General features: G+C 36.7%; 2 protein-coding genes across 6 annotated transcripts in view; one reads left to right on the top strand and one right to left on the bottom strand.

The window, feature by feature from the left end:
- Positions 1 to 9,686, top strand: part of LOC131796473 (ankyrin-2-like) — a 178,383-nt gene that overhangs the window by 124,841 nt on the left and 43,856 nt on the right. The window lies entirely within an intron of this gene.
- Positions 1 to 9,686, bottom strand: part of LOC131796185 (serine/threonine-protein phosphatase 6 regulatory ankyrin repeat subunit B-like) — a 29,420-nt gene that overhangs the window by 13,058 nt on the left and 6,676 nt on the right. For 4 of the 5 annotated variants that reach the window (XM_066167746.1, XM_066167745.1, XM_066167748.1 and 1 more), the window contains 5 exons: positions 5,618 to 6,824; positions 5,019 to 5,087; positions 3,338 to 3,403; positions 2,880 to 2,948; positions 1,671 to 1,748 (listed from right to left, as the gene is read on the bottom strand). In XM_066167746.1, coding sequence (XP_066023843.1) covers positions 1,671 to 1,748; positions 2,880 to 2,948; positions 3,338 to 3,403; positions 5,019 to 5,087; positions 5,618 to 6,824 — 1,489 coding nt within the window. The remainder of the gene's footprint in view (positions 1 to 1,670; positions 1,749 to 2,879; positions 2,949 to 3,337; positions 3,404 to 5,018; positions 5,088 to 5,617; positions 6,825 to 9,686) is intronic. The other variant, XM_066167747.1, reaches the window with a different exon arrangement.

Here is a 9,686-nt window from a genome sequence, read left to right as displayed (position 1 = left end):
GAATAACTGGAAGGATGGTACTTAATGGGATGAAATTCAAATCTTGCACTGAACGCAACCCAATATTTACCCAAACTGATGCCATTACATGATGATTACATGATAGGCCATAGGCCGAGGGCAGCATTTTCAAGACCGAGGTCACAGTTTTTCACCATACGGACCGACCCTTAGCCGGTAAATAATATATTTATTGTTTTTAAACTTGACGAAATTCTTTCCGAAAGAACCCGAATGATTTATGGCCGTAAATACGGCAAGATCTTCCATAAACTGAACAATTTTTGAGTGGGTAAATGGTAGTTAAAATAGAGGTGATGCAAATTTAAGAGAGATGCCTCAGCGAAACATTTTCATTTCCGTAACGATAAAGGTGATTTAAAAGGCTTCCAAACAAACTTTGAAACATTATTTTTACAAGTATCTGTCACAATCTGACACCTGTCAATTAGAGAGCGCGCAAGAAAAAAAAAGCGAAGGAACATTTGAAAACCAACAGAACTAGTTTGGCAAGGACTGTCACGACAATGTGTTCTTCAAAATCAGTTAATGATCTAACGGAAAGTATTATTCACTCTCATCGACGATTCATTCATGTACGAAGATTTACCTCTGTTCATTAAGTAAACGGCGAGGAAAGTAATTGTGAGTAAATTCAATTTTTTTATTTTGAAGTTGTGAGAGTTTGCTCGTTTGTTTGCTGTAATGGCGTGTTTAACTCTGATCTTTCCTTCACAAAAACTAAATTCGAACGGCACACTCCAACGAGACACAAGGGAATGTAATGCGGCCTTTTCTCAAAAATTCCTTCAATTTCTGTTGTGCAATTTAAGGTACAAATGTCCAAATTGAACGGAATTGGAAAGACTCACCAGGAGCGTATATTTGTTGTAGAACTTAAATTAAAACTTCGCTCGCTCTTTCACTATGAACAAATTGCTCGAGAAAATTCAGATATTAAATGAATGAAAGTTCCACCGTTCAGTTTAACTGTAACCAAATACCTCACGTTTCAACTTTCTGGGTACTTTTTGTGAACGATTAAAATTAATTGCAGAACGTTTTTAGGCCGCTTGTCAACCAACGTAATGACACTATTGTTTATACAAATTCATTCTGAAACCAATATTTTTCTGTCAACCAAAGTGATTTGATAGAGAGAAAAGAGAGGATTCATAAGTTATTTATCGGCTTGAGGTAGTGACCGACGTGTTTGCTTAAAAATACTGCCCAGCTGGAAAACGAGGTATATTTATGAAAAATGACAACGAAAGTTGGGATGTACTCGGCGACTCGCGAAAGCGTTACCGTGGCCCGTGGGCAGAGATAGGAAAATACTGACCGGGTAAAGAACCAATCAGATTGCAAGATTCGTTACCGTGCCCTCTAAAAAAACAATAAATATTATTATTATATATATATATATATATTTTATATTAAGACCGAGACTAGAATATCTTAATTTTAAAGAGCTTTTAATTTTCTTATAATTGTGCAGAAAACTATATAGTTAAGTCGTTGTAGACTCAGTACACAAAATAAAGAAAAAGCTGGCTTTTTTCACCTGTTGGATGACAGTATGAGCAATCAAAATTATCCCTGGGTTCCAGCTGATTAATTAGAATTATGTATAACTAATAAAATTTTAAAAAGGCAATTAATATACATACCTGCTGCTTGAACTTTTTTCTTGTCTCCTTTTGTTTTTTCTCTTGTTTTATTTGAGGTGTCTTGATCTGCAGCGAAAACTGAATTAAGATAGTCATAAATTGCAACGCATACACCTCTTTAATATATAATAGCCCTATGCAGCCATTTTTCCTTTTTTTTAAACTGTTTTCATTGTTTTGTACAATTTATAATTCCTTGGATCATTTCACTACTACAAAAAATGTTGGATTGGAAGAATATTTGTTTAGTAAAATTGAACAACAAGCTGATTTTGGGTTTCCAAGAAAATGTCGCCTCAAGGAACTATTAAAATCATAAATGAATAAAGGGGTAAGTTTCTAAAGAAACTGTGGTGCTGCGTCGGTGGGAGAGTATAGCAGGTAATTTAGTGTTAACAACTGGGTTGAAAACGTAAATTAGCCACCGTAAAGGGTAAAAAAGCTGACGTTTAGCCCTTCGTCAGAGCGATATCGCTAAGGGTTTGTTCTGCTGTTTTATCTGAAGTGTCTGGATCTCATACACAGAACAAAATACAAAAGTAATGCATTTACATATTTGTAAGGCATGAGGATAGGAATAAGAATTTTTCAGTTTAAACATTGACACCTGAACCACCCATAACTGCCCATGCCATGTGGTGGACAAGAAATGATCCAATATTTTCAAGTCTAATAATTTCCGTACCTTTCTGATTATGTTAGACCTTCTAGATCACAAAAATGAAAAGTAAAAATGCTATAAAATATTCTGCCTTGAATATAATAAACATCCAGGTCTTAAAAGCAGTAAAATAAGTTTTTGACTCAACAACACTGATTCCCTTAAGATGCAAATTGAGGCTGTAGAGTGAAAACAAAGGACTTTAAGCAAGGCCTAATGACATTCTGAAGATTCTAAGGCTCAGTAAATATTGTGTTTGAGTAAAGAGATGTCAAAAAAGTATTGTTTAATAGAAGATTTTGTGTCAAAACATAGAACTTTCAGAATTTTTACCATAATGCTGTGCAACATTAACAGAAAATATCAGCAGACTTCTATACAATCCTTCAACAACACTTAAGCATTAAATGTTACATTAGTATTTTATAACTGCACCCTCTGACTGTCAGAAATCTGTTGTACAGCTCAAACAATATCATGCAGGCTAATTTTTCAGAAAAGAACCAAATTAGGGCATAACCTACAATGTTACATGTTCATTCACCCACCTGGTGTAGACTCACTTTCTTCCCTTTCATCTCTTTTCCTAACTTCTGAGCCGCTGTGTGGAAGATCACCTGCAGAAAGTGAGGAGAAATATTTATCAGATAAGCCAGTATCATTGCGAGCAAACATACTTATTTATTATCTACCAATAATTTTAAGCTTCAACATCTCCCTCCTCCTGCGCAGCCCACAGGCAAACGTCTGGGAGGTTGCCTAAGATGTTACTTGTGGGAAGGATGCTGAAGCTTTGAATTGATGGCACATAATGGTTTGCAAAATTTTAAATGACACAATTCTACTTATATGTCACAGAATTGTTACAATAATGTGTATGCTGTAAAAAATTCATGAAAATCTTAACTTTTGTAAATAATATGAATTCTTTAGATCTAGACCAGTACCCTTCCCAGCAAATATTGCTTATTGTTCAAGGATTTTACAAACATTATACAAAACTTACCAGTTCCTGTGAAAACCTCCTTCCTTTGTGTTTGTTCTTTATTGTTTGAACTGCATGGAGCCTTTTCTAGAAATAAAGAAAATGAATAAAGCCACTTGAAATTAATTTTAAATTTTAGGATACCATACTTCCTCCAATAAGTGCCCATGGGGGTTCGAAGGAGAAATTACCAGAAGGATTATGCTTAATGGGACGAATTAAAAACAACAGATAAGAAACATAATGCTTTAACCCCTGAGAGTGACTAGCATCTAATTTCTCCTTACCATATCATCCCCAAAATCACACATAAAGGTCACAAGAACAAATGAAATTATCGCCATCAATTGAAGCTCCTGATTATAAAACAAATTCTCCTCGTCATCCCTTAGGATATGTATTGAGAACAATATGGAGAACAATATGGGGACTCTGCAATCACATGGAGATAGGAATAACTGAATGGAAAAGAAACTGCTCTCCTGCACTGATTGAATTATAGGTGAAGTTTAAAAAGTTATAAATGAAGTGGCAATAGAAACAGGTTTTCATTGTACACCTACTATTTTAAAAGTGAGGAAGGAGGGGGGGGGGGGGCAGTTATTGGAGGGGTTGCTCATTTGAAATTATTATCCCAATCAGCAATTACACAAACATCTTTGCTTCACCAAATTTAATACTTTTGGAAACTGCATTTCCTTGAATAAGTGCTCAGGCGCAAATCATTTAAAGTTTTGGTTGAAAGGGGGGCATTTGGTGGAAAGAAGTTGCTTAATTGAGGGTGGGGGTGTTTGATAAGAAACTCTAAGTTGTACTGATTTAGCTGCAGTTTAAGGTTAAAAAGTTATGATTAAGGTATTAATAGAATCATATTTTCCTTCCTATTTAGGAAAGTGGGGGAGAAGTGGGGGTGCATGATTTTCTAGGGGGAGCTTATTGGACATATTAGCCACAGGGAGGGCGCTTCTTGGAGCATGGGCACTTGCATGAGGAAATGCTGTAATTGGCCATAGTGTTAGACTGGAAGATGCTGTTAATCCTATTGTTGCAGTCATGAAAAGCTGATTTACCAGATATTTTTTGTTCTTTTAAGACCTCTTCTGTGGCACACTTGATTCACTGATTTGTTCCTTACAATTTTCCTGACAGTTACATTCTTAATGTAATTTATTCCTGAATGTAACATGCAATGTAAAGTTTAGTCACCTGGTACACACTCATTTCTTAAAGTTGTGGCTAAAAGGAGGGGTGCTTAATGGAAGGAATTCATTTAATCAGAGGGGTGTTTAGTAAGGAACTATTATAATAAACTTTACTGATTTGGTTGTAGTTGAAGCTTAAAAAATTTATAAATAAAGTGGTAATTGAATCAGGTTTTCTTTCATTTAGGATTGTGAGAGAGAAGGGAAGGGTGATTGTTCAATGCAGGGGGTGGGTCGAGTTCTTGTTTAATATATTGGCCTACTGGGGGAGGGGGCTTCTTAGAGCATGGAGCATGGGCACTTGTATGAGGAAATACAGAAGTTAATTGTAGAGTTTGACTGGAAGATAATCGTATTGTTGCATGCAGCAATAAAAAGTTGATTTACCAGATTTTTTAAAAAATTTTTCTAAGAATTTTTATGTGGCATACCTGATTTACTAATTTGTTCCTCTAATTACAATATTCCTAAATGTAACATGCAATGTAAAGCTTACTGACTTGGTATAGACTCTCCATGTTTATTCCTCTCTGTTTCTTCACAGTCTAGAGAGCTGTGCAGAGCTTTACCTACAGACAGTAAAAAGAAAAAGAATTTATCTGAGCAGTCCAGCCAAAGCTCCCTTGAAAAGTGTCATAAATAAACTCAGAATACCCTCCTAGGAGGAGAGTCAACATTAAAATTACTGTACTGTACCACTAAATGTTTCAGTTACTAATAAAAATAGTATTACTGAGTCTAAAAAAGATACCAACCAGGTTGACCATGCTCGTTCAACTTTCAACAGTAGCTGCTTTATGTCTTGAGTAAAATAATTACAAAAAGTATTTCCCATGTAAATGCACTTTACCAAGTACATAAAACTCTGCAGCAATGTTCCTAATCTTGTGAATTAAGATGATTACATGCATGACACTTATGTTTACCTTTCCCGAGTACTCACCATTTTTGACTATTTGTTTGATTCAGGTCTATAAAGAATTTATGGTTGTCATAGGTTCAAGTTGACTCAAGGCTGATTCAACTTTCTACCAGACTACTTGGTTTATCAGATATTAGACAAGTTAAGGCTGTAACATTTCAATTTAAGTAAATTTACCTAAGACAAGGTTCTTCATCTTTATAACAAGACTTTTACAAGGCTCCTCCCAGCTATACTTCTCCAAGTACTTTTCACGTAGAAGTCTTGACTCTGAAAGTCGCACGTCTCTCTCTTTCTGACGGACACGCTTGATTTCTCTAGCCCAGTCTGTATGATCTTCAGAGTCTACCACACTCTGTGAGCCGAAAGGCACTTTCTTCAGAGCTTCTCCAAGTCCTGAATTACCACTGACAAGTACAGGCAGACCAGCAGATAATGCTTCCAGAGCTGTTGTTCCAAAACCTTCTGTCCTGGATGGCATTATTGCAAGATCTACTTCACAGAATAAGTTTGCCAGCATTTTTCTGCTATCATCAAAGCTGCAAACAATAAGCTGATTACGACTAATGCCATGGTGGAGCAAATTTTCTGCTAAAATATCTTCTTTTCCTCCAGCTGCACAGACAAACTTGAGTTTGTAGGATTCATCTTTCAACTCAGCAATTGCTTTGGCAGCTATGTCGTACCCTTTGACTTTGAAATCTTCAGAGCTGTCACCACTTCCAATTAAAAGAATACGGAATGTTCCTCTTTGTTTAGTGGCTTGCTCTAATGCTAAAAATTCAGAGAAAATGCTTGGAGTAAGGTCAAAAACTTTTTCGTCCTGTTTAACTGGACAAAGGTAACACTTGTAAGCTTCTGCCAGCTTGGGTCCAATTGTGATAACTTGATCAGCCATTTTACAGAGTTGGATTTCTGTTTCTTGCATTTTTTGACCTTCTGAAATGTTTTTGTACATTCCATCTTCTTCAGGAGCAGAGTGAACAACTTGAATCCATTTGCAATGACTGTAACTTGGATTTCTCTTCATGGATGCAATTGGTCGGCCAAGATGAACTCCATGACCAATGACACAGTCTATTTTATGGTCACTCGGAGGAAAGGACAGGCAAAGAACTGGCTCATAGCCAGGAACTCTATCTGCTTTGACAAGCTTCACATTGTGACTTTCTGCACTGCTCCTGTCCGCTTCACTGCAATTTGGAAGCAAGACACTAACATCTACATTGGGGTGTTTAGCTAACTGGATGGCCAGCTCTCGGTTGATAGTTGACAAGTCCCCATTAATTGATGATTTCCACTCACTACTTAGCAAAGTGACTTTCAGTGTCATGTTTTCCTGGTCGTCCTGTGACATACAGGCCACTCTAGGAATCATGAGATCCTACAACAACAAAAGAAGAACAGTATTGAAAATAAGCTGTAAAACAATAATAAATCACAATAAGGCACATCCACTCAATATGTAATGTCAATTCTTTTGTAAACTTACACTTAAGTTTTATCCTTTGCCAAAAAGTCAGGTACATGTAGATTGAGACAAATTTAAACCAGGAAAATATTAAGGTGCCTTGGAGATGACTGCATTGTCACTATCACTGATAACAACCTTAATTCTTACTTTAATCAAGTTTCAGATTTACTAGTAGAATGACAAATCTGAGGTAGTCTTATAACAAAATACAAGACTCCTTAAAAATAAGCCACCTACTATTACATCTACAGAATTAACTGAGTAATAAAACCATCTAAAAAGTCATTAGTGCAAAATGTCAGTTATAAAAGACATGCCACATGAACACTTATTAATAAAATTATTATAAATCGACTAATGATTTAGTAAAATACAGTGTAAATTTTAAAAAATCTACATTAAACTTATCATGATAAAAGGCCATCAGACTCTTACAAAAGATCAACAAGGTATTTGAATCTCTTATACTAAGAGGTAATTCCACAAGCGACAGATTCAAACAAAAAAAGAATTCTTAAAGACTTCAGTCCCGCTGAAAGGGACATCAAGCATTACATGATCAATGTTTCTCAACAGTTTGATACAAGGGCGAAATAATACATAATCGAAGATATTTACATGTATAACTAATATATATTCTTAAAACACTTAAAAAAGTAAACTACATGTAAGTCATTCATTTCTCTATGATACTGCAAAGGTAATAAATTTCATTTACTAAGGCGCTCGTGCTCCGAATAATCCCCACCAAGAATGAATCTTGTAGCCCTGCATTAGACCTGTTCCAAACTGTTGATGTTTCGTTTGGTATGAGGTGACCATACCAAAACATCAACAATTTGGAACAGATCCAACGCAGGGCTACAAGATTCATTCTTGGTAGGGATTACTCAGAGCACGAGTACCTTAGTAAATTGAATTTATGGGCGACCCTAAAAGCCGGATCGGCGGAATGGCGGAATGGCGGAATGGCGGAAAATGACCCCAAATGACCCCAAATCCTAAAGCACGGAACGGCGGAAAATGACCCCAAATCCTAAAGCACGGAACGGATGCCAGGGCATGTTGCACAAATTTTGTTCAAAGACACCAAGCGCTTGGCTCATTTATCCTCACGACGATAACGCGCGTGACTAAAATTAAGTGTTACTAATTTTTTTTTTCTTTTACTGAGTGGTATAAATAATAATGAACCATTATGCATGAAAGATAGCTGCGTTTTCGCGTTGTAAACCTGTTTAGTTACCTTTTGTTATGCAAAATTTGCTTAGGGCTCTCATGGCGTGAAAAGACAAAAGAAAGTTAGCAGAAGGAAGCCGTCAAGAAGGATTTGAAGAATTTCTTCGCGACCAGGTGTCCAAAACACTACCATCCTTAATTTAAAAGTGAGAATGATGTTGATTTAAAAAAACTGGAAATAATTTCAGCAATAACTAATATTAACGGGACCTGTCTACGAATCATGTTCACACAGGTTTCGTCTTATAACATAAACAATGGTTGACTCAAGCGAAAACTTTTTCTTCAATTGCTTACATAAAAACACAAACTCCGAGGTATTTGAAATACTATTACTTTTCTATCATTATAAACCAAACTGAGCCGAGCGGGCTTGAAAAGTACTGCATTTCCTCGAATAAGCACCCGAGCGCTCATCTAAATTTTTGGCTAAAAGAAGGGGCTCTTACAAGGAGAGAACTTAATCGAGGGGGGCACTTAATAGGAGATTATTAACCTGCATTGATTGTGCTGTAGTTGAGTCTAAAGGCGTTGGGGGTGACCGCTTATTCGAGAAAATACGGTAATTATGGCCTCGTAGCCACGATTGCGCAGACTGTTCATAGACCGAACTCGCGTCGTAAATGCCGAAGATGAATGTCATCCATCACCTCCTTGTCAGCATCCGTTACTTCCACCGACGGATAATACTTTTTGCCGTGGGCGTTGCGAATGCAGGACAATTTTGAATGATAATGCACTGGTTCCGGCTTGATGGACATCTTTCTGTGTATTTGCTAGTTGAACGTGTGACGATAGTTTTTTTCGCCCAAACTGGAGGACTGAATCTTCGCGGACGGAACAACAACAACTGGGGGAAATAACTCTGTAGAGACGACTCGGCAGCGAGAACGGAAACTCGTCACTATTTCCTGGTACACGGAGATCTACTTCTAGTAAGCTTGTACGGACGTCAAGGATAAGACAATCTTTGGTTCCACAGTACTTTTATTCTAGGTCAGGCCAACAAGCGACATGACCTCTAGCATACTCCAGCTTGTAATCATCAAAGCTGTACAAGGTACTTGCTTAAGAAGTAACTGGTGTGAACTGCTATTGTTACACAAATCGCAATATTTGAATAAGGACACAAAGGAGCCGAAAAAAGTCTCTTTGAAGTGAAACGAAAACTACTTATCTTAATTGCAGTAGCGCAGCTCAGGAGATAAAAAACGGAAAAGCAATTAAAAGTTTCTGCTTATCTATGCAAGATTGGTTTGGAAACCATCGCATGAAAAGAAATTAAATTTACGAGTATAAACTCAGCTGCTGTCTACCATGAAAACCAATGTTTCCAGAAAGACCATTAACACCTATATTTACCTAAAAAACCATGTAATAAATAACAAAAGTGCCGACAAGCAGGTGCACATGATGAAAGCGAGTAACAACAAAAATCTATTCAAAAGCTACTGTGGTTTTTGTACATTTCATTTAACTACCAAAGAAAAAAAACCCGAATAACCGAATATTCCAAATGTGAAAGTATATGAA

Source organism: Pocillopora verrucosa, chromosome 5 (genome assembly GCF_036669915.1).
Source record: "Pocillopora verrucosa isolate sample1 chromosome 5, ASM3666991v2, whole genome shotgun sequence".
NCBI lineage: Eukaryota > Metazoa > Cnidaria > Anthozoa > Scleractinia > Pocilloporidae > Pocillopora > Pocillopora verrucosa.
The sequence above is the reverse complement of the archived record's forward strand: the minus strand, read 5'-3'. Positions and strand labels throughout refer to the sequence as shown.